The 24,955-nt window shown below is 41.9% G+C and overlaps 1 protein-coding gene across 1 annotated transcript; it reads right to left on the bottom strand.

Moving 5' to 3' along the window:
• Positions 1-5,829: 5,829 nt before the first annotated feature.
• PDGFRL (platelet derived growth factor receptor like) lies at positions 5,830-24,475 on the bottom strand (the record flags this gene model as incomplete). Its single annotated transcript, XM_079534442.1, has 6 exons — positions 5,830-6,018; positions 7,953-8,092; positions 8,404-8,697; positions 9,926-10,077; positions 16,854-17,148; positions 24,421-24,475. The coding sequence occupies 6 exons, from the start codon at positions 24,473-24,475 to the stop codon at positions 5,830-5,832; spliced, it is 1,125 nt and encodes a 374-aa protein (XP_079390568.1).
• Between the last annotated feature and the right edge of the window lie 480 nt (positions 24,476-24,955).

Genomic DNA, 24,955 nt, shown 5'->3' on the forward strand with positions numbered 1-24,955 from the left:
CATCTTGAACGAAAGGGGATTGCATTTCATTTGTGGTCTGCAGAACTGATCATAACTTTAATCGCAGGAGCAAGAGCTATATTAGCTGAGTATGACAACTAAACACAACTGGAAACTTGGTGCAAAAATGACAATAAGAGACTGAGACTATGGGAGTGAGACTCGCGTAGCTTCTCCCAAAAAGACTTGTTTATGACCTCTATGGACAGAGTTGCACAAAGCACTTAGAGAGCAAGGAAAGACTTATTCATTGCCTTTTCACCTAACCATAAGGAAAAGCTCAGGGGCTTAGAGATAAAGATCACAACCTTTATAATATGTTCCTTATCACAGACACTTTTTTAAAGGCTGTTTGTTTGCGTGTGCGCATGCGTGCTGTGGATGGAATGGATGTAACACACCATGTGTGTGTCTAATGCTGCCTTCTTTGCTGTGTATGTAATAAAGGATAAAAGCTGAAGACTACAGATTGGTATGTACTTCCTTAACAATGGTGTCAGCACGTGCTGTTAGCCAAGAGTGTTCTCACAGAAATGATGAGAGACAGCCACTGGTGCCGTAGGTTACTTTCCTTCATCTCCCTGTCTTCAGTGAAAGAATAGTGTGAAAAGCTTTGTCCATTGACTCAGTGTCTTGGCCTGCCTTTCTATGCAACTTGGAATGAATTTTAAAAGCAAACTGAATTGTAGCCATTTTGTGCATGCACAACAGCATTGGTTATGAGGAGGCTGGCAGTTGCAGTAGATTTTGTCTTTCAAGTCAACAGATTCAGAATCTGACCTTGAAGGACGCTGACTCTGAAGTTCTCAGTACAGTGGCAGACCTATCACTTTACCTGCTGAAAACAGATCCTTAAACAGCATGTCCATGGCTGAGACCATCTACTGAAAGAGAAACAAGATTCGAAAGCCAGAGAAAACTGCAATAATTAAGTGCTCAAGTTCTCAATAATATTCTTAAGTAATCTGTGAATTGCAGTGCACCTGGTGCCACGTTCACTTTTTAAGCACTAGCATTTGTATTAACGTTTGTCAGAGTTGACTCGGTTCCTCTGTGGAAGACAGGGAAGGTGATAGCTGTGGATAATTATCTTGCTAAGTCTGCTACACCTCTTCTCTGAGCCTGCAGGGTATCAGTGTTTGCCAGTTCATCTGGCAAAAGATCCTGTACAGGAAATTCTGTAGAGTAGGGGAAAAATTTGTCCTGCCTGCTGAACCTGGCGGTTGAGGGTGTCAGCACGACCAGAAATGTTGTATGCTGAGTTTCAGCTTCACCAAGGTGATCACATAGCCTGGCTACTCCCTTGGTTAGACCTGTTTTAAAATCTCTACATCATATCTACTAAACACAGGTTCAAATCTGTATTCTGAAACTCCATGCTTACAACACTGGGTTTGGGTTTTTCAATGCCATTTCCAGCACCACCATAACAGTTATGTAACAGTGTAGCTAATGCTGTCAGCTGTACAGTTGACTGTTACGACAAGACACAGCCACGTTCACCCATGTTTTCCAGTAGCTTGAGAACAGAAATTGAGGAGATGGAAAATGTTTAGGGAACTAAACTGGAGAACCACTTCCAACCATGTTACCCAAGACTTCAATCTTAACGATGAATGTAGAAACAAGACTGGTAACAGTGCTCATACAAAAGTAAACATGTAATGTGTTAAACTTGTGATCAATTCATGAAACAAAAATGTTTCATCATTCAATTTACTTAATCTTACATTACATGCAAGTTAAGGGTCCATTTTACAGACTATTACACTCTTAACCCCTTTTAAGGCACTGTACTTGACACTGTTAGTGATTTCAATGCTTTTAATTTTCTGGGGTTTCAAATTTAATTATGAAAATCCTCTGTGGGCTAAAACTTAAGGTATATACTGGAACACTCATTTGCTATGGTCAAAGACATTTAATCACATGTATTTGAGCTGAATGCATAAAAAATAAATTTTTGTACTAATTGAAAGTTTTTTTCCTGCGTCTGTTAGTCAAATGTTCTCTAATTTAGGAACATCCTTCTAAATATTAAATCTCTCTTAGTACCTGCTCAGCACAGCAGAAGTAAAGTAGTGAAGCTTCACTGCAAAAATTCATGTTCACCTAACCCTTAGAAATTGTAACTCTACCCTGCCACTCTGATAAGAAGAAATTACACAGAGCTGCTTATAATTATCAGCTATTCAGCTTTAGGTGGCTGTTTAAAAAAAAAAACAAAACAACAAAAACACCAACACAAGCACACACATAGGGAACATCACAGAATCCCCAGAATTATGCAATGATAAAACACTTCATACGTTTGGGTTAATATAGGTACCCACTGTGATTATGCTTCTGCTAACAGCACCCAAAAGACTCCTCTTAAACTCACTTTTTTAGTGAAGATTCTTTTCTGTTAAAAAAAAAAAAAAAAACAGCAACAACTCAGCAACAGCAGAATTCAGCAATCCAGGTAACAAGGACAGAAGAGTACAGGCAGCTGTACATCCCTGCACAGCAGGGAGAAGGGGAAGGCTTTTCCAGTGCACCGGGACAGAACAGTAAGTATGGCATATGAAGTAATACAAAGACTGTTGAGGGCAATGAGGTAAGTCAGCAATACAGGATGCTTCTCATCTCCGCACTGCTTGCAACCAGAATTTTTAATGCTGTTAAAAAGAAATATTTGTATATTAAAATCAAACCATAGAATTGCCAGTTCACCACGTGTGCTATTGGTCAGAAAAGAATGTTCTTTTCATGTGTTTCAGTACTTATCTCTATTTAACTGAGTATTAACATTTCAAACTTTGATTTAGATACTATGTGTTAGCAAAGGCAAATAAAGCCTTAAAGTCCAGTAATTTCTACATATTTCTGACCATTTCCTTAGCATAGAAACTTAAGTTAAAACCTGCTTCCTGTAGATGTATTCTAAAGGTCTAGAGCTATCAGAGCAATTACACTGGTGATTTTTCTTCAGATACTCCACCTTACCTATCTCTAATGCAAAATTTCATGGAAAATCATCTCAATGACATTTTTCTCTCTACCAAATGGTTGGTTGTCATTCCAGCTATTCATACCTTAAAGTATTTGGTTTTGAATCACACCATACTTGCAGAAAAATCTAAGCTGACTCACTTCCTTATGCTCCTTGAATTCTCATGGCAGACATCAAGGGCACCTGCATGCAACCTGCTATCAGGCCATTTGTGCTGGAAATTCCTTCTACAGTAAACACTGTTCTTTAGAACTGCAATTGTCTGATGACAAGGAAATAATTTAGGCTGAGCTGGAGTTCAAAGATTATCAGGAAGCTGAAACAGTAACTTACTCCTTAAAATTAAGAAATACCATCAGTAATTGCTGCTGACTTGCTTCGGTAAAGCAAGGCTGAGGCAAGGAAATAAAAAGAGCAATACTGGCAGGTCAGGGCATGTGACTCTGACAGGTCACTTAGACTTCATTTCTCAGGCTTCATTCTTTCAGCCCGTGTCATTGTTTATTTAAGTGGAAGTATGCATTTGCATCAAGCTAGAAAGAATCAGGCCTGCCCATGAGGCTTTTGGGAAATAAGAACCGTCATAACACGTGGTAATTTCCTCTCATTGTTTGTCATAGTGCAGGGAATGTTTCTAATGTTTGCAGGGAAGAAAAAACAGAGAAGTCTTCCAGAAAGACTTCTGTGGACATAATTGGATCTGAGACCTTCATGTGCTCAGCCCACGTAACAGTTAAACTGAAGGGATGCCACTCGACCAGTGATGCATTCACATGATCTTTTTCTCTCCTGTCAAACTGTCACCAAGGAAGCGATGATGAACTGAACAAGTCCGGACAGGTGTCACTAAAATATCCAGCAAGTGGGAGAGAGAGAAAATTTAATTGTCCATTGTAAGGCTTGGGAACATCTTGAAATGTAAGAAGCTGACACAGCTCCTGTAGTTTAAAGCAAAATGTTTTCCTGGTAAATGAAAACGCTAAAAAGGAACGAAAACATGGCACAGCCCCATCCGGAAGCTGAGAGATTATTAAAGTTACTGCGGCGAGATTAAAGACCTGTCTCAAAAAAAGAACAACTGTACAAAGTCCTTGTTCAGGTATTACTATAAAATTATACAGTAACTATTGGGTAATTTCAGTAACACTGTAACATTCCTGACTTCTTTTAATAGCAATGAGAAGATTATCATAGAACTGCTTCCTATGCATTCTAAGTTGGTCCAATTGCTTGGTGCATTATTTGTTGTAGCTACCTTACTTCCAGAGGACAACAGTGTTATGGGTCATGGGGTGTGTTCCCTCTGCAGCCTCCTTCAGGACACCTTGCACAGCCATTTCAGGCTTGCACTGACATCAAATTAGTTCACTTGTTCAGGTTCCTGCACTCTGTTAGTTACAGTACTAATGAGATTCATGACTTGATGGATAGATACACTGCCATTCCTTATGGCAGTTGTACTTATAGATGTCGCCACTCAAAGCAGTGCTGTATACATTTGCTCACAGGTTTGAATTACCTGGAGCAAAGGGATTGCTTCGAGTCAGCACCAAATAAAATCCTGAGGAATGCTATTCAAATGCAGGCTGAGATGTACAGAAGCATGTAAGCAAGGCACTGGCTGCTGATTAGGTTCCCCACGTTCAGAACAAGCTGTTTTTCCACATGCCTTGTAAATACAATTGCTTACATTGAGATACTTTTTGTTACACAGTTGCACTACTGATCAGTTCTGTATTAGAATTTCTAGCTTACACAGATCCTCTGCTTGAGCCTTAGGGGAGGAAGGGGGGGAACTATTGCTGAAATGCCCAACAATGTTGGGACTGGGGATCTTACCTCTCTCTTGGAAGGGCTCTTTCCTTGTAGCAGCAGCCTGTGGTGAGAAGCAATTGCTTATCTATCCAGATGCTGTTCTGTGTGAATCAAACGTTTTTTCTTCCACAGTAAAGTAACACAACCAAGATGAAATTATCAACTTGAGGAAAGATCTGCTGTATAATTGAACGTTATTTTATAATCATTATGTTATTTTAGTCTGTAAATTATGCCATAAATGAATGCAAGTTTTTACTTTAGCACTGCTACATCTGTTGAAGAATGCAGTGCAAGTGGACAACATACTGAACTCCAAGGATGCAACATCTACCATAGTCACTCATTCGCAAGTCTCTGGAGACACTCTCTGGTAACATAAAACATTTATTACTCATCTTCTCCCAAGACTGAGAATTTTGCATACATATATGTATAGGAAATGAACACGCACGCTGAGTTCTATAATGTTAAGAAATTTAATTGTTTTTAAGAAATACTGCTATTGGCTAGTTCTGTCAGAATTTTTTTTGCTTTTTTGTTTTAAGCATGTACAGTACTCTACATTTTATATTGCACAGCACCAGAAGAGATGCCCCTGCACTGATGGGTTTCTGAAGACGTTACAAATCCTCTGAGTTTTCACAGAGGAAAAAGGCACAAACCATCCAGCAGGTTAACCCTGTAAAAGAGTTGGAGCAAAAAGGCCACATGCGAAGGAAAATGCACAAGCATCTATTCCCAAGTACAAAAAGCCATATGCATGTTCAGGCTTCAAGATTACACTTTATAGTATTAAACTTAGTAATATATCTGCAGTGTTTCTAACTCACAACTGATTACGGCCAGGTGTAAGGCACCGTGTTTTGGCCTGGCATTCCAGTGGAAGTGGAAGGCGTTGACATAGGAAAAGAATGTAATAGAGAAAACTTTTATATAAACATTAACAAAAAATAAACAAAACAATGGTTAAAATGCAAAGCAACATACAGTTCATCACGAGTCCAGAAGCCTTTCCATTAGTTTAGTTCAACTCTAGTTGCCACTGTTGTTGCTCCTTGTAGGTTCTGAGCTATACAAATATAGTTTCCAGCATCTCTGGCTTCAAAATCCTCAATGATGAGAACACTCTTTGAAATTCTTGTGGTGTGTCCAGTCCCTCTGTTTATCAGTCTCCAGAAATTCTGTGTGACCACAGGCCTCTCCAGCTGTTTAAAGAGGAAAGAAATAAAGCAAGCGTATTTAGTGATGCTACTCTATCAAACTCCCAGATAAGAAGTCAGATAGTCCAAGTAGCTTTGAATCACATTATGTAACTAATTCCTCTTCCTCTAGTTTCAGAAATGCTTTATGAAATAACATACAAATAAACAGCAACAATCCACAGCTGCTTCTACATTAACTCTCATACTACATTTTCCAAAAGAACTGTATACAACTTCAAAGCCAAAAATATGTATGAGGATACTTAGAAATATACCTTAAAAATACTTTTTCTTCTGATCACAACAGGATATTCCTTCCACACCTGAATGCCCTTTTGGACTGTTTACCTTGCCGTTGCAAAGGAATAGGAGAAGAGCAGCTGGCCTAAAGAGCCACTAAAGCCTTTCCTTCCAGCCTCCATCCAGTAGCATCCTGTTTCCAGTCTGAAAACCAAGTACTGCCTACAGCCAAGTACTGATGCACACTGAAATTCAAGCCTAAGCTAGTTCTTGAATACAGCAAGAGGAACTTCCCTGACCATATTAAAAGTGAAGGTAAACGCCATGCAAGGCAGACTCTGCCTGGCTGGGCTGTTGGCCCAGCTTTTCTCATAGTAATTGCCTTCTGCTTTGAAGATAGTTTCAGGGAAGCATACGAAGGAGTAGATCGCTATGTGTTCCCAGCAGGCAAATGTGATCACCAGGGAGGGGCAAGAGAAAAAATATCTGAGAGCAAAAGTAAGAGGGAGAGGTATGGGAACGAGATGAGATGCAGTAACTGACCGGTTACTGCAGGAACTCTCTTAAAAACAGAGGGATGGAACTGATAACCTTTCTCAGAGTATTTCTTTTGCATTATGGGAGTACAGCCTTACTATGAAAAGTCTGCAACAAGTACAAACTGCTGCTGCTCTGCCATTCATTTTGTTGGGGCAGAAACCTAACCAAGACTTTTCCCCGTTACACCCAGGCACAGCTGAAGCTGTTCCCAGCAGTGGATCAGCACACAGACCTGCTCCAGGCTGCACGGCCAAAGTCTGTCTCTCAACTCCTGTACATGGGTACAGGGGAAAGGTGCAGTCTCCTACTGATAGAAAACGTGCCCTACACTATGAGCATGTTATACAGAGCAAACAAGAGGTAATTCACATGTTTAGCTGTCTGTAGTGAACCAGGGCCGGAAAGGCATTGCTGTAGCATATGCCAGCTCTGCATAACATTCTGTAGAACCACTGGGGCAGGACCAGCCAGCAACCATAGCTGGACAGCCATTCAACTAACAGAGATTCAAAAGCAGCAGGGGGTACATACTGACAAGGTACAGAGTTTTAAGAGGCCAGGCTGAGCCTCAAATTCCTTCAATTGTTTGTACTCTAGTTACTCAGTTACGAGGATGTAAAATGGGGTTCATAGCCAGTTACTGTGGTATGAAATACAGAAGTCAAGGGAAGTTGACAATTAAAAAAAAAATTAAAAAAAAAAAAAATCAGCCAACAAAGCTCATATAAGCAGCAGGGGAATTTCTTCTCTTCCCTTTCTGAGAGTAAACTGTTATGAAAACTCTCAGAAATAAAAGCTCCCTGAAGGCTAGAAACACTGCAATCTGTTGCTACGTTTCACTCAACATAATGCTAGATGCTGAATACAGAGGATGGCAGTGGGTGTTTAGCTAAAAACTGAATAATAATAAACAAAAAAGCACACAAAACTATTGCTCATCATTTCCCTGGACCTGGAGGCACTTCAGTTTTCCCCAGCATTTTTCTTTTTACTCCAACAGCTGCAAGTTTCTCTGGTTATTTAGATGCTGCCTCTTTCCTTCCCAACTTCATATGGACTCCAGACACAGGGACTCTTCTGCCAAACTCTTCCCACATTCCAAAGTATTGCCCTTATGAAGAACAAAAAGCATTTCAGCCAAGGCAGACATCTCTTACCTCCTGCCCTGGGTACTGCCAGCTGAAGCTCACATCTACATCTGGCTCCCCAAGGACAGTGCAGGCTACGTGGATACCATCGCTGACTTTGGCTCTACTGGGCGATGCCACAATCGTGGCTGAGGGTGGGCCCTTGGGGACTGACAGAACAGCATTAGGAAACAGGAAATCAGTCACACAGAAATTATTGATAAAACATAGTCAAGAGGCAAGCTGATGCACAGCTTGCCTAATGAAACAGTTAAGTGATGTATATCTGCAGCTTTCCACCCTACACTGGGAAACTGCTTGAGCTCATACCAATAAGATTTTATCACATACACTTTTAATGAAGATTTCAAAATTCAGTGACTACTTCACTCATTTTACAAATCCACTTTTTAAAACTTGTTTTCTAATGGCAGCAGAAGAAACGGGAGTCGATGTAAGCATATAGGAAACATCACCTTACCTTCCACATAGAGTAGGTGATACTTGATGGAAATCTGAGGCGCTCCCTGCGACTCTGCTTTGCAGTAGACAATACCTTTATGATCAGAAGTAGGGTGCTGGTAGACAAAGCCCTTCTTCGCATCATAAATAATATTAGTTTCATCTGTTTCAATTTCTTCTGCTGGGAATTCCCTGTGTAGAGTAACTTTTGCTGAAGGAGTAGTGACACGGCATGGGATGACAGCAGGTTTATCTGGGTTCAGGTAGACAATCTCAAAATAACTGGGAGTAGGTACAAAAAGTTCCTCTTTATCTATGCAAAACAGATGAAGTAGTTAGGATAACATCTAGATCTTGGCTTAGCAGCAAGAAGAGAAAATGGGCAACGTTAAAAATGAACACAAAGCTTTTTGCTTCAAATATACAAGAAAAAAAAACATCCATTCATTGGATTTACTTTTGTATCTGGAGCAGCCATAGCCTTTTAATACACATGATTTTAAATAAAACTTATTTACTTCTTTCCCAAATAACTGAAATGTTTACTACTTTTAGACAGACAGTTACAGAGTATTTCCATATTTGATATGCTCCGCATAAAGTTCAATTTCCTCTTTCTAGCTTAAGCATTTACCATAGTAACTTGACTGAGAAGTTTATTTCAGCCTTTTTGAAGGAATGTATCCTTGAAACATGAAGCACCTCTGATAAATGGAGTCAGTACAGCCTCATGGTCTTCTTTAGCTCCAAAACCTATTGCAAACAATCCTATCTTAACGTTTGGACTGGAACATTCACTAGCTAAGAATGCGTTAGCTCTAATAATGCAGCAAAGGTTTCTCTGCCACTGAGAAATATTTCCATTAGAAGAACAAATTAACCATTTGATTTTCACTCTTGCACCAAGCAGCAGTAAACTGCACACAGTTATTTACTCTATGATGACCCTACCCCCATTGTGTTGAGGATACAGCCGATTTCAGGCTCTGCAGGGCAATGCACCTCTGCAGGGTGTTTTGCCTCTCAACATGCTACACAGATGCTGGGGAGAAACTGTGTCTTCACCAATGTTAATGAGGCCAAGATTTTAAATTAGCTTCAGGTAACTGGAAATATACCGGGGTTAGGAGAGAATACATGGAGTCACCTAATGTCATAACTCTGTGTAGAAGACTTGTTCTGTTATTTTGCTTACCAAAACACATTTTCATAAGTTAAACATTCTTTGGATTCATTCTGTAGAAGGTTCTCAGCACATGTCAGTATTTTCAGAGGTATTTGATTCCATTGTATTATGCATTATCTCAGGTATGCATTTAGCATAATCCATAGGGAAAGCGGGCTCACAAATCACACAAAGCAAGCAACTGTCTGCAAACTTCACCAGCACTTCCTTCCATAACATCTGTTATTTAAAAAAAAATCCTAAAATTGTGGGGAAAAACATCTTGACAATAAAAGATTTGATATAGACTTATTATTTACTAGCAAATATATTTTCACAATATTATATATCAATAATCCCCCAAATAATTAATTACCTGTGAAGAAGATGTACGTTGAACCTGTTTTTGTCTCATCCTTCCTGCATTTGTTACCACTGCACAGCTGAAGCCAGCAGCTATATTCACCTGTGTCTGCTGCAGTGGAGTTTGTAAGGATCAGCTGGCCATACCTGTCCAACTGCTTTATACTGGAGTGAAGAAAAACAAAAGGCAAAGACAAGCACAAGTGTGTTTCCTTGCACATTTTTGTCAGGTCATTTATACTTTTGATTTTTTTTTTTAATTCCTGTTCTGCAACAGACACATTTTTCTCCTACAGAGTTGTGTTGCAACACCCCCCTTTGTCCCAGCAAAGACCCACACATGAACAGCTTTTTGATTTCAACTCTATGCATGAACAACGGCAAGCTTTCATCACATATAGTTAACTCCTGAATTCATTCCAAAATCCTTGTTTTGAAAATGGGCTGTGATTGCCCTAGACAGTGTGTTTATGTTGTTTCAGTTGTCCAAATATATCCCATATTTTCACACTCTAAATCAAGCCATGTAATCACATTCCTTTCCTGATACCATTTACTTCAGCTGCATCACTGCTTCAGTAGTATACTTCACCACTGGTGAGCAGCAGCCACTTTAATGACAGTTTGTTCAACAATTTATGCCGTTTGTCAGCATGAACACTTCCCTGTCTTTAACACAGCGGTCCAGCTTTCCATCACAAACACCTTCAATCTCAACTCATTTTGTCCTTGTCTCCTCCTCTGCTCCACTCCATCTCATTTCAACCCTGTCACTGTGTTTCCTCTTCATCCCCTGGCTACATCAATATCCCTGGGTACTGCTGGAAGTATGCTAGCAGTATCACGAGGCAACTACATAAAAAAACTCAGCCGCTTTTTCCTCCTTCTCCACAAACGTCTCTCATTGGATTGAAATTGTAAATTGATTTGTTTGTACAGCTAATAGCTGTATTTTTAAGGGTCCCATGTATGAAATTCAGTAGGCACGGTGTCATTATTTATTTTTATCTTTGCTCTCCTGGCTCTTTCAGACAGGTAGCATCAGAGTTCGTAGCATATGCTACGCTGCCGTCTGCGAAAGGATCGGTCCCACAGTGAGGTGGTTGTGGGCACTGTCAGGACAGATGTGTGGCAGCAGCAATGCATTTCACTGCAGCCCCAACCTCTAAAAAAGTTATTTTCAACCACCTGCTTTTACATGGCAGCACAGCCAGAACACAAAGGTTTCTTGCTCTCCTTTGCAAGATATTGAATTCTAGGGTCATTTCTATTGCAATCAAGTCAGGAGAGATTTTTCCAGTCTTAAGCATTTAATAGCAAACTCCTTTTCAGCATTTGAGGCTGGGCCTGGACACAGCTTGCATGAAGTTCCTGTAGTCTTGCTAAGCTGTGTGCTCCCTCTCTACTTATCTTCCTCCTGTTTCTTTCTGTTAATGCAGCAGTTATTGTTATTATTATTATTATTTTTTTTTTTTTTAAGGCAGATGCAGACTTACCAAATCCTTTATTTGGGGGATTAGCAAGCTTTAAAGGCATTTTTCTCCTCCAAACCAACTTCTTACTGTGTTACTGAAGCATTACTGCAGACCTCTTAGCCCACATCTCGGTTGTGGGCACCCTCCTGCTAACCACTCACGTTCATGTCACCAAAGAGGCTGCTGCTTTCAGCTACACACAGCTCCTGACATTTCCAGCTCCCTGGGCATTCTGCTAAGAGACTGCACTCACAGCTGCTATGCATTAGCCAAGGCTTGCATAACCCAACATGCAGCCTTCAGCCAAGGCTGGGAGCTTAGAAATTAAAACACACCCAGAAAGCAACCCAAACAGGGTGAGAATGACCTTTTCCCACCAAAGCCTTCAGCTTTTTTACACTCATCCATCACACAGCAGTTTTGAGAGCTGCCTAAAGAAACAGGCAAAACAAGCTTCCTACTTGCCACTGCACTTGTCCTAAATGACCTCATCTGATTCCACCATTTGAAAAATGGGAAAAGTAACGTTTTCATTCATTTTCATTTCTCTCATGCATCTTACGTTACAAATGTTTTCAGTTCTTCAATAAGCACTGACCAATTCCTAGTTGCACAGGAGATCCTCTTGTGTATAAAACTCAAGAAGAAGAAAAGAGAAATCTGAAGTGTTTCCATGCTGGTGTCTCTATGATTATCTACATCCACAGCTCACAGTTCATAAGCTACATGGCTCCAATGGCACAATATATTTTGCAAGCACTAACATCAACATTGTAGAGAACCCATTAGGCTAGAACATTTAGCCTCCAACCATTAATGCAGGCACTGAACTATGGCTTGAAATCCCAACAGACAAAAAAAGAGAAAAACAAGGTCAGAGTTAATTGATTATTGTACAGTGTGTTCTACTTAACTGGGAACAAGCTATCCACTAATCAATGGAAATAGCCCGGTGAAGTACTTCCACAAACATGCAATAACATAACCTGGCAACTGAAAGAGTGGAAACGTTGAGGCATGTGGCATGGCCATGCTAAGCAGACAAAACAAACCACATGTAGCAGGCTGTAAATGGCAAATTCATCCAACTGATCTGCACTTCTAGAATAGCTTTCATTTCACTAGTATTTTAAATGATGAGAAATTTTTCTCAAAAGCCAAGCTTTGCTATGCTTTACATATCACAAAGTAAAAACACTGTATACAGAATCTTTTTGAGACCATTCAAAGAAAAAGAAAACCAAAACAACACAAACCTTCAAAATCCTTTTCCATACACTCATCTTATTAAGCTTCAGTTATTTTAAGTTCAAAAGACCTTTGCCAGAAAAGCTGTGCAGAGTTTAGAAGCTAGAAAAAACTAAAGGAAAACAACACAGTGTGCATAGCTTTACTTCAGAACATCTAGCATACTCAAGCAGCTACACTGGTACTGCCACAACGGAGCTATCTAAAACACAAGGAGAGGGAAAGAACATCCTGACTGCTTAAGGCAAGAAGAAAAACCTAACAGCTTACAGACTTCAGAGCACATGCACTTGAGTGACACTTGGTTAGACACAAATAACAAACCACACAGTGAGCCTGTCTTAATTCACAGCAGCCCAGTTCTGCCCTGTACCACTCCTATTTTCTCAATACCCAGAGCCTGGGTACCAGTATGCACACAATACATACCCACCTCTGCCACAGCTTCTTCCACTGCAGCAGTTCCACTCCACAAAGATCTATCTACCAGATGAAACTCAGCAATAAATGCAGTCATGTTTTGAGATGGCAGAGGCCCATGCTCTAAACATGGCACAGACTGATGCCAGACCATCTTTGTCTAGGGAGGCTTTTTGCTCTCAAACATTAGAAAGTGAAAACGTGCCTGCCCTTCTTTTTCTTTATTCCTTTCTGGTTTTGATCCTTCTCACACTCCGTACGTGCAGTTTCTGGTCGGGCCTGCAGTTACTGATCTATTATGTATCACCATACAGCACCGCAGCCATTACATTTTGGCTGCACTGCTCAGCTGGCACACAAACCTTTCAGGCATGAGGATGTACTCATGCTGCACAGAGTGGGACAGCACTGCAGACAATAAGTCGGTTCAGAAGCAAGCTGGTGGGTGCCCCAACTCAACAGACAGATCTACACAATTTAGCTCTCTCCCTAGAGCTGCACTGTTTGCTACAGTCTCCAAAGTCTCAGTGTGCATCCTCCAGGCAGGATAGGAAAGAAGATTCCTACTCAAGATAAGAAACAGCCAAAGAGTCCTCCTCCTACTTCCACTCAGCCTCTTTCCTGAGGAAGCCCCACATGGTAATTTGGGGAAATGTCAGCAGCTATAGACCTATGAAAAACCCACACTCTCCAACAGTGCCAAACAAAACCACTTTATGTACAAAGTTGTAAAGTATACCTGCAAAAAGAAACTCAAAGAAACCACAGCCATGGGTATTACAAGAACATCTTTTGTAAAGATAACCTCTTTCTTCTTAGAAAAGCCACTGCCCTCCAAGCTGCTGTCTTTTACTTTCCATACTGGTGAGATAAAGAGACAATCAGCACGGCATGGAGGAAAACAGGTGGCTTTTATCCCCACTTCTTCCTGTTACCATCCATAGGAAATGCATTACCCAGATGCTAAATTTAAGTAGCTACAAACCAAAATGCCCTCCTTATCCTAAAGCAGACCTCAGCACCTTCAGCATCAGCAGCTGCCCAAGCCTCTGGCCAACAGAGATACACACACCATCACCACTGTGGACCCTTCAGGTTTCTTCTATCTCACAGAAAGAAAGGTCTAAGTTCCTCTTGAAAGATGCTAACTTTGTTAATGACGCTTCCTACTGCCAGCTCACTTAGAAACATTGCCAGCTGTGCTAAGTAAATAGGGACTTCATGATACTTTCAGTTATGTTCAATGAAAGCTTTTGAAAGCCAAGGAATACAAATTCTATGAAGCAGACTGTTCTGCATACATCTGTTAGCACAGTAGCAAACACCATGAGATAAAAAAGATATCATAAAAACCATAATGAAAATGTAATTGCACCAGATTTGGTTGTCAATGTCTCCATAAATTATCCCCATTCAGTAAGTCCAAAGCATGCTACTTATCCATGTCTTCAGTTTTTCTAGTTACTTATAGGGTATTCTGCTTACAACTAAATAGTTGATTCAATTTAACTTTGTCTTATGGCTTCAATAACTTACTTAAAAATATTTCAGTATAGATCCTTAAATAGAAGCCTAACATATTTCTAAAACAAAACACTTAAGCAAGTTACATGCATCCAGCCAAGAAGTTAGGTAGCATTTATTACCCTGAAATTATTAACTTTTGTTTTACTCTTACAAAATACTACTGTGAATTTGAATGAGAACAGAGAGGTAAAGAATTTCAAGCTACTTCAAACTGCAAAATAACAAATTATAAAACTGGAAAATGTGTATCCTTCCTTAATTCTTTTACCCCATTTCTATGGCTAGAATAATACAAGAGAAGAACAGGCAGTCAAAACAAGTAATGAAGTAAAATTCAGATTCCTCTCTTAAGAACTGTGAATACTTCTTGCCTTCTTCAATGCCAGATGTTAACACTGAGACCTGGAAGTCTACATATACGTAGCCCAGTGCAGGCGAGTAGCCTACATGCACGCCTTCTAAGGGTGAGACAGACTTCAAAATGGACACTACCATCACATGCGTGGCACTCGCTTTCAGTAGGATTTTGCACTGCACTCTTTGGCCTGCTAAAAGGCCAGGCCCGTTCTGCAGCTGACGTGTGCCACCTACTGGAATAGTTTCATAGCATGGCTTAGGTTGGAGGCCTCACACACCATCCAGTTCCAACCCCCTGCCCTAAGCAAGGCTGCCCCCCACCAGCTCAGGCTGCCCAGGGCCCCATCCAACCCGACCTTGAGTGCCTCCAGGAATGGGGCACCCACAGCTCTCTGGGCAGCTGTGCCACTGCCTCAACACTCAGTAAAAAATTCCTTCCTCACATCTAACCCAAATCCACAAATCTAGTTTAAAACCATTCCCTCTATCCTATCAAATAAAATATATTAAGTATATATAAAATAAATTTTGAACAAAATATTTGTCGTAAATGAAAACACAATTGTTCAAATCAGCCAGAAGATCTTTTGAGAGATGCTGCCATGATAAACCCTTAGCAGAAATAGGCCTGTTGTTATAATTTATAGAAGCCTCACACTATAGAGGTTTATTCAGCCAATTTATTCTGGAACTCCTTAGGTGTCAGGAAACAAGCAAACCAGCTCATGAATTCAAAGGGATACGTGACAGACCACGGGATATACCTGTCAATTTTTAACCTTATTCTTTGAAAACAGAAGTGGAAAGTAATTAACTGACTGTGACTTTAAAGTATCTCCATGGTTGTAAGGAAAGGGAATGTGTCACAAAGATTCAGGTAACCTCAGCTATTTACAAAGAGCCCACAAACTTTTACTTAATTTAGGAACAAAAGGATAGTAAGACTTCCTTCACACTAGTACTGCTCTTACCTAAGAACGTAAGAAATTCTCTTTTCAGCTCTTTCTTAGGGCATCATTCACAGTGCTCCTCAGTCTCTCAACCACTTGTCCTTCAATGATACCCAAACATAAACCTCCACAAAACAAGCAGGGAAAACAAGCTCTAGGCAAAATAAGTGAGCTGAGCTCCTTTGTAAGTCATTCCTCTTTCAAATATAGAAAGAGACTATTACATTCAATCTAGACTTAGCTATGCATGTACTATGCTTGAGAACTGGGAAGGCCAACAAATGTATGGTTTCAGAGATTTTAGATCAACGGGCCACTCACCTGGTGGGGCAGAGAGGGGGAGAAAGTGCTTAGATCCTCCTGCTACTCTCACAACTGTGTATACAGTATCCATTAAGATGACACTAGGTGAAAGAAAATGCCTTCCTAAACCGAAGGTGATTATCTATCTCAGCATTAAGCTCTGTCACACTTCTGCACTGTGAATCCTGCAATTCCCCCAGCACTCATGCATGACTTTGATAGGAGAGGGAAGGACTAACCCCACTTGCTCCTTAGAGTGGTGCTTGGTATATTTTTTGTTTTGCAAGCTGAGAGACATGGGTATTAACCTCTTCAGGAAATTAATCTTTTTGTCTCAGCTGATATCTACAGTAGCAACATCCCAACAGCAGCAGGTCTGTAGAGCATCAGAACTGGCAGTCAGTGCCTGACATCCACCCTCATACATTTTCAGGATTTTACTTCAGCCTCACTCTTATGTAGCTCTCTGTTAGTGGCTGGAACACACCGGTGTCCCCCTGGATCATTTTAGATTAATCTAAAGGAAATCCATTTCACATGCAACAAGACTCTTGCACGGTGTACATCACAGAAGGAAGAAGACTGAAAGATGCTTATAGACAAGTAACCACTACATGAAACACCTTGATTACTTTTTCTCCCCCAGAATACGGAAAAATACCTGAGTCTGGAGTCCTTAAAGGTGTCCAAGTATGAAGGATAGCTCCAAGTCACATTACTCCCCTTACATCGCAGTTCTATGCTTTGTCCAGCAGACAGGCTTAAAGTGGCAGTCAGTTTCTGGAAACGGCCTTTATCCATCACCTGCATCAGTATGGACTGGGACTTGGAGGAAGAGTCGATAGGTTCCCTCTCCTTCATTTTTAGGCCCTTGGGTTTTACTTTTTTGTTGATAGGCTTGATTTTGTTTTCCCCTGGTTCTTTTTGACGCTTACTTTTCGCAGACTGTCCAATAACTGGTAAAATAAGGGAAAGGCAGCAGTGTTACAATTAGGAAAAAAGCCTTCTTGCAAATTGTTTTTCTTTATTCTTAAAGAGAATAATAATACTCTGTTCTTCCTATAAAGGATTCAGAAAAATGAGAGTTAATTTCTGTAAGTTTCTGAAGTCAGTGACATGACTCATTTCCCTGGACAGAAAAAAAAGAGCTTTCAACAACATGTGGAAAATCTATACTTGCAGGTCACATAAACAGGCAAATATGTAAGGCATGAGGACTTCGCAAAAGATGGGAAGGGAAAGGAATACAGCACTTTTCTCTCCAGTTACTTTTGTCTACGCTACCCCATATCGCTGCCGTTTATTGTGCAGCATTACACAAGCGTCCTATCTTCATATGTATGTAACACATCAGTCCTGTATAACCTTTAAAAATGCTGTGCTGCTGTAAGAGGCATGGGAAAAAAACACTGAGAAGTAAAGAACCTAATGGTGATTTATTTAATGCTAGTAACAATGCAGGTTTGTTTTTCTTTTAGGTTAAGTACTGTGGAATTACAAATAGTATTGAAGTCACCTGAACGTAGTATCTAATACATCACATCTCTATAATGGCCATTTACCTTTACTGAGCAGATGGAAACAGAAGCAGAAGAGATTCCATTACCTGCCAGAGGCAACAGCAGCCTTTTAAAACAAAGCAAAGGAAAAGTGAGCTATTTCAATCTGATTCACATAAAGTTATAATTTAAAGTATAATTTTTAACAGGGATTTCAGCCGTCTCCAAGCTGAACGTTTACAGTGAATGAAAAATCATCTTTGTTCTAGAACCCCTTAACTCAGCTGAAGTGTTGCAGCAAAGCTAACCAATGATCAAGTAGAGAATAAAGATTCCTTTTGTCACATGCAAGTTCCTTCCAAAAAGCACTTCTGCAAAATGTTTCTGAGAGGAAAGCAAGAAAAACAACTCAAATGTGCAACAACATAATTGTACTTCTCAGGTCTCAGCTGGATGCTGGGTAGAGGAGAATGAGGATCACTTTTCAGAGGACCAGTTACACATACATACGTATTTGTGTGAATAAACATTTCCTAAGCATGCACAACTCTCGTTTCACCTTTTTTGCCTTCAGGTCTCTATGCTCTGTTTATAAGCCCATATGTGACATTAACTGTTCTGGAAAAGCATGAGCTCACCAAATGATCCCAAGTGTACCTGTCCAGCAGGAGCTGAGATGCATGCTGTGGTTGCTTAAAAGGTGCACTTATTTCCCAGCAGTGCAGTGACTGATCTCAGAAGCTCACACACAGCTGCTATCTGTTCTCACCATGTGCCACATGCACATAAGCCTTAAAAAGAACAGAGAAGAAAAAGAAGGGGAGAACAAACAACAACAACAAAATAAATAAATAAATAAATAAATAAAAAGGTGGAGAGAGCAGTCATTAAAATCCCAGCCTCTAAATAATTAAGTAAATCAATCATGAAGATTTTTTTACGCTGTAACTGACAGCAGAAAGCACAATCTTTTGTGAATTAGCCTAAAACTCTTATTTTAGGCAGCAAAAACTCTATACCTTTGCCTGACAGCTAATTCATGCTGAATACAGTTTTTCCATATGAAATACTCTGGCATTTTATCATACGAATCAAAGAAAAAAGCCCACTATGGACTTAAAGTATGCTGATAAGCATGGGTTACAGCTGGTACAGACTGCACTGTTGGCAGCATCCGTGCCTTTGCAGCATGGCAGCATGCTTCAAACAAATCCCTTCTGGACCGGTAAGCCCTGCTCCATTTAGTTGCTCTTTTTATGGAACCCATACATATGAAAAATAGTTCAACTTCATCATCTTTGTGTAAGGGAAAGAAAGTAAAAGCAGGCTGTACACTAGGTTCAACATATGGTCACATCACTGATGTACAACTGGTGATGCCTTTGTTCCTAGCTAAATGGCTTACTGCTTTCCCAGAAAGCAATTCAACCACTGGGAGCTGCCTTTCTCTAGAATAATGCAGAGTAACTTCAAGATCAACCTATGAAGTAACAACTTCTATGCAGTAATTCCTACTCAGGAATCAATCCATCAATCTGCTTACAACATTTGAGTCATTCTTTTGTTTGTATCTTTCAACACAAAATTTTAAGTCTCAGTTTTAGAATTTGAAAATCCTTCTGAAAGTCTTTACTGACAGGTTTGTTTGGTTGGTTGGTTTTTTGTTTGTTTTAAAGTGCATCTATGAACATGTTGAAAATCACATGCTTTGTTGATTTGCTCTGAATCAACTTTCTTGGCACATTAATGAGAGATGTCCTCTAATGATTCCTCCACAGAGAAACATTCTGCGTCAGAGGCGCTATTCCAGTGCTCAGTAAGATACTGCACTTTCCAGTCTGTGTTCATTCTATCACCATTTTCCAGTAAAACCTCTCTAGGCACCCCCACAGAGAACATGGATGCGTACAGACAATTAGGTGCATAATTTACAGGTTTAGTTTCTGTAGCAGCCTGTTCCTATGGGCCTCACAAAGTTCATGGCTGTCTCTTCCTGCCTCACTCCAGCACATCAGCAGAAGAACAGGATTTATGGTTGCTTTTTATCCCTTTTGCAAGCTGTTTCTCAAACTTTCTGTCTGCCCTATTCTGGTTTTTATATTTAACTCAGATGTGAGTTAAGAAGCCTCCTCATCTTATGTTATTCCCCCTTCTCAAATTAAATGCTACAGTTTGCTCTTTGGCTCCTGTTATTCCTGCAAGAATATTAAAACTACAGTCTGGCTGCTCTAAGGCAACATCTGCATCCAATCGTGAGCGCTGCTCAGGAGCAAGTCAGGAGCTGCTGCTCTTCTCCAAGCAGCTGCCCTAAAAGCCCACCTCTTGTGGCATTTGGCAGATCACACCCCAACGCACACAAGCCAGCCTGCACCAGCTAGTAATTCTTGTGCTGCTATCTGCGGTCCTTGCTGCTCCATTTCCCCTAACAATCAGCCATCCCCTTGGCCACACCACACTGCTTTTCCTTCATAATGCTTCTATCTTGGTTCAGATGGCTTTTACTGACAAAGCTCACCAGGCACCATATTTGAGACCACAGCATTCTTCAAAAGAAGCTGCCACTTCTCCCTCAGGGCAGGCTCCTTCCTCTTCCCTGCACAGTTTGTGCCCTGATGTTCAAGGCATAAGCATTCGCATTCCAAGCCATCCATTCCATTTCCCCACTGCATTTCTGGAAACACACAAGCTTTATTTCTGTCTCCTTCTTTTAACCCTAATTAAATCAGACTATTTGTCAACATGCCATTGCCACACTGTTCTGCCAACCTCAATCTCTACACGTGTTTGACAACATCCTGTCCCCACAGGGAGCCCTAGAGAAACACAGTCCTCTTCCACACCTGACACTGCTGCTATGAAACTGTTAAAGGCTTGCCTGTGAGTGTGCGCCAATGTTGAGTGCCAGAAGCCTGGTTTCAATTTTCTTTAGATGAAGTTTTTCCTTTCCACACAGGCTCCCTCTGTTCCACATGTTTAGGCTCACTGGGAACTAGAGAAACACTTTCCTCCTGTTTCACTCTCCCCAGAACATTGAGACTTTGCCTTTCTGACCTGGCATTTCCTTACAGGTAACAGCAGGACATTTCAGGAAGCACTATAATTACAGGGGGTTTTGTCTTCCCATGCTGAAGCTTTGCCTCTCTTCTGCACTTCCCTGAGATGTGACCTTGCATGCAAGCCACAGCCATGCTCCTTCCCAACTCTCCTTTGGAGTCTGCCTGCCCTGATATCCACCAATATTACTGCTTCCTGTGCCTCGTAATCAGTCCCCTCTCATTGCTGGGCCAGATCTCAGTGTGCCCTTTAACTACATTATCTAGTATTGCAGTCCGTCTGTAAAGGAAACAGGCAACCAAAGTCATCTGGAAACAAAGAACCTACCAGAGTCCTCCATTCAGGCACCAAAAACTACAGGACTTTCCCAGGAAAAGAACAAACTCAACTTGTCCATTTACACGGGTTTGGGAATACATCACATTTGGGGTACTTCCGCCTCTCAGAAGACTTATACCCAAGTGAGTAAAGTTTTTTCTTATTTAAAAAACAAGATTAAAGAAAAAAATAAGACTTAGTAGAAAAACATTGAGAAAATTCTTCCTTTCTACCTCTGATCTGCTCCAAACAGCAATTCCCCGATGCACTGCACCCATTTCCTCTGCAGCAGTACTCTCCAGATCCCTAGCTAACCCTTCATGCCCACACAGGAGACAGTGAATCACTATGTCTCAGAAACATGCCACACTGCACTTCTTCTCCTGGCTCAAAGGATTTAGCTTACCCTATTCTTTAATGTTTCTCACCCCATCATTCTTGTAAACACCATGTACAAAAATTACGCCATAATTATTAATCACAGAATGCTAAGTGCATCCAGTGTTGACCTAAGGCATCGCCTACATCCACACACATGCTTCCATCAGCTTCACAGCTGCTTGGATTACAGCTAGAGAATGTCTATGGTGGTCTTCAAGAATCCACTGAGAAACCTTGGAAGCAGAGCAATTGTGCTCCTCACCCAGCAGACATACCCATTTCACAAGGCAGGTCCCATGCTACCTCTTGGCAGCATCAGAGAGCTTTCAACTTGCATTACTACCAGTGAATTCTTCCTTGAAGAAAATCAAGCAGCAGGTTGTCATAAAGCATAATCCTTAACCCCAAGACTAGGATGACAGTTAGTCTCTGTGACCATAATTAAGAGCACAAAACAGGCTGGACGCAGCTCTGCTTGTGACACTCTAGGAGCAGTCCATCCAGCCCACAAGCAGCCCACAGGCAGCCCAGCCCTGCCTGCCCCACACCAGCACGGCAGCACGCACCCATTGCTCAGCAGCAGCCAAACATCAGTGCACCATTGACACTGAGCTGAAACCAGGGCATGGGATGGGTACAGTGCTAGCTGGATTTACAGCAAACAAGTGTATGTTTTGATAAACTGGCTAAACATAGTCCTGTAAACAGCAAAAAATACGTAGCTGTGCTTTCCCATTTTGATAAAGGAACTCGACAATAGGTTTCAAATTTGCAAAAGGAAAAAAAAGCAACGCTTTTTCCCCCCTCATATATTTGCAACTCCATTTTCAGTTGACATACATTACCTGCAAATTTTCAAATAGAATGTATAGGGGTGCAATCAGATATTCAACTCAAAAATCTCATCATGTCTCCTTACTACACTTCCATAAGACCTCTTTTACCAGAAAAAGATACCTCTCACTTCACAGTCATGCCTTATTCATGTCACCACTTTTTGGCAGTACTTACATTTGTAAACATCTACTTTCACAGATGAAGCATGGGAAGAGTACAACTTCATAAGAAAAATAAATCTCTGACAAACGTCCTGGGAGCTCACAAAAAATTGCAACCACTTGTACTGAATCAGACAAATACATAAATACATTTTCACAAAACTCAAGGTGAAATATCCCAATAGCTTTGAGTTTTTTTGCTTTTTTTTTTTTTTTTTTGTATTTTAATTAAAGAGGTTTTTTTAAAATATATACATTATATACATTAAGCATATTATGTATCTTACATGTGGCCCAAGACAATTCCTCTTAATTTCTCTTAACGTGGCGCAAGCAAGTCAAAGAGCTGGACACTGATGAGCTACAGAAAAGTTGTCATCTAAGTCAGCACTTGTACTGACAACACAGACGATCTGGCAGAACACATTTCATTGCTCATAAGCTACCATAAGCTAAGTTGGGAGTGCTATTCTGAAATCAGAATATCTTATTGGAACTTGATTAAATTAAACATAACCACATTACTTGCTCATATAGATAAGTCTCTGGATGACACAGCAGGAAGCACACAGCTAAACCTCACTATAAAGCAAATGAGACAAGAAAGCAAGCCTGGAGAACCTTTAGCCTAAGTTGCAACTTATTTCTCATTCTGAGTTTTTGTTGCCCATGTCTCAAATAGAAAACACTTCTCTTGATGTGGCAACGTACACCCACAGATCTTTAAGTCAAGATCTTCTTCTAAACCACAGTACTAGTACAGCAACTCCTTGTCTAGGATGTAATTCCTTTACAAACAGTCGTAAGAAAAACTGCTGGAAAGGATTCCTGGAAGCCCCTTCCTACCCCAGCCTGGTTGTTGTAGGCATTTTGACTGTCTCACAGGCCAGAGGCTTTATAGCCTCCCCAGACACATTTAACAGCTCTTGGGGTGAAGTATTTTTATGTCCTTGCAGTAATTTTTGCCTGTATTCCCCAGACCACATGAGGGAAGTGCCTCTTTTCCTTTCCCCGTGCACCCCTGAGCCCAGACCTCTCCACAGACCCCCAGTTTCACACAGCCTGCCCCAAACCCTGACATTGCTCTGAGATGTTTCCTTGACAACATATTGCAAACTGCAGCAGCAGAAGACAGTGCCTGCTTTCCCTCTCCATCACATCCCACTGATCACGTAACAGCTGGCAGCTTCAGAAGAGGATAAGCCACTGGCCAGAGCCACATCATGAATTGTAGGGAATTATCTAAGTTCTCTTGATGTTAAAGTCTAAATAAGCCAAGGCTTGCTTAGGAGCTTCCTTCCCCAGCCAAAAGCTAACCCCTTCCCTGCCAAGAACTCATCACAATTTGATGCTGAGTTAAGAACAAAGTTCTATCCTTCCTACCAAGAGAGCAACTGCACACAAAACTCACAGAAGTTAGAATAATTTTTAAAAAAAGTCACAACTCGTCCCCGACAGACACGAACCAGCCCTTGCTCTATCCTCCACCGCCAGCACCAAACGGGACCCAACTCCCGGCTGCACCGAGAGCTCCTCACAGGCTGTAGAGTGGGAGACGAACCCCGCTGCTCCCGGGCGGGGACAAGAGCTCTTCCCAGCGGCGCGTAGAAACGCCTCGGGGTCTGAAGCGGTATTCTTTACTAAGTGACATTAGCGTTATTATGAAACGGAGCACCGAGCGCAGCGCCGACCCTCCTCAGGACAGGCGCAGGACTCGAGCGCCGGCTCTGAGAGAGACGAAGAGGCAGCGGCTTTTGTCGACGACGCCTCCCGCCACCTCCATCCCAACTCCCTGCCCCGAACAAACCGCATCCCCTGCCAGAGACGCTGGTTCAGTGGCAGCCACGCAGGACGGGAGCCCCCACACCCCGAGATGGCCGCCAGCCCCCGACATGGCGGGCGGGGGCAGCGGAGCGCGAGGCGGGGAGGCCGGGAGGGGCCCGCCGGTGGCGGCGCGGATGGGGTCGCGGCGGCTCACCGTGCGGCAGCGTCTCCTGCAGTAGCAGCAGGCTGAGCAGCACCCAAAGCCGCATGGCGAGAGCGGCCGGGGCGCCAGGCTGAGGCGGGGCGGGCGCGGCGGCGGCTTCGAGGCGGGGAGGAGCTCGCCGGTGCGGGGAGCGGGGGCCTGGGCCGCGGGCTGCCCGCTCAGGGCGCGCCCCTCTCGGCTGAGCGGCACCGAGCGGTGAAGGGCTCTTCGCTGAGGGAAGGACAGCAGGTCGCACGCGGGATAGCACACCTCTACCGCGCGCGGCTTGTACTGCAAGCTGTCTTCGGCCTGCAGAGTCACAAACGTGCTGGGTCAGCGGGCGCAGGTGGGAGCTGTGCAGACTGCATCTCTGCCGCCTCATAGGCGGCCCTGCAGGTGCGTGGCTGGCACTGCTCAATGTGGCTGAAGGGAGAAAAGTAACTGTGAAGTCATTTTCACTCCCGACTGCTATAGCAAAGACATTCCCAGAAGGAATCCTGCTCAGGAGAAGCTGCTTTATGGCGGGTGTTGCTATTGCTAAGGTTAT

Source organism: Tetrao urogallus, assembly GCF_951394365.1.
Source record: "Tetrao urogallus genome assembly, chromosome: 4".
In the NCBI taxonomy this organism is placed as follows: domain Eukaryota; kingdom Metazoa; phylum Chordata; class Aves; order Galliformes; family Phasianidae; genus Tetrao; species Tetrao urogallus.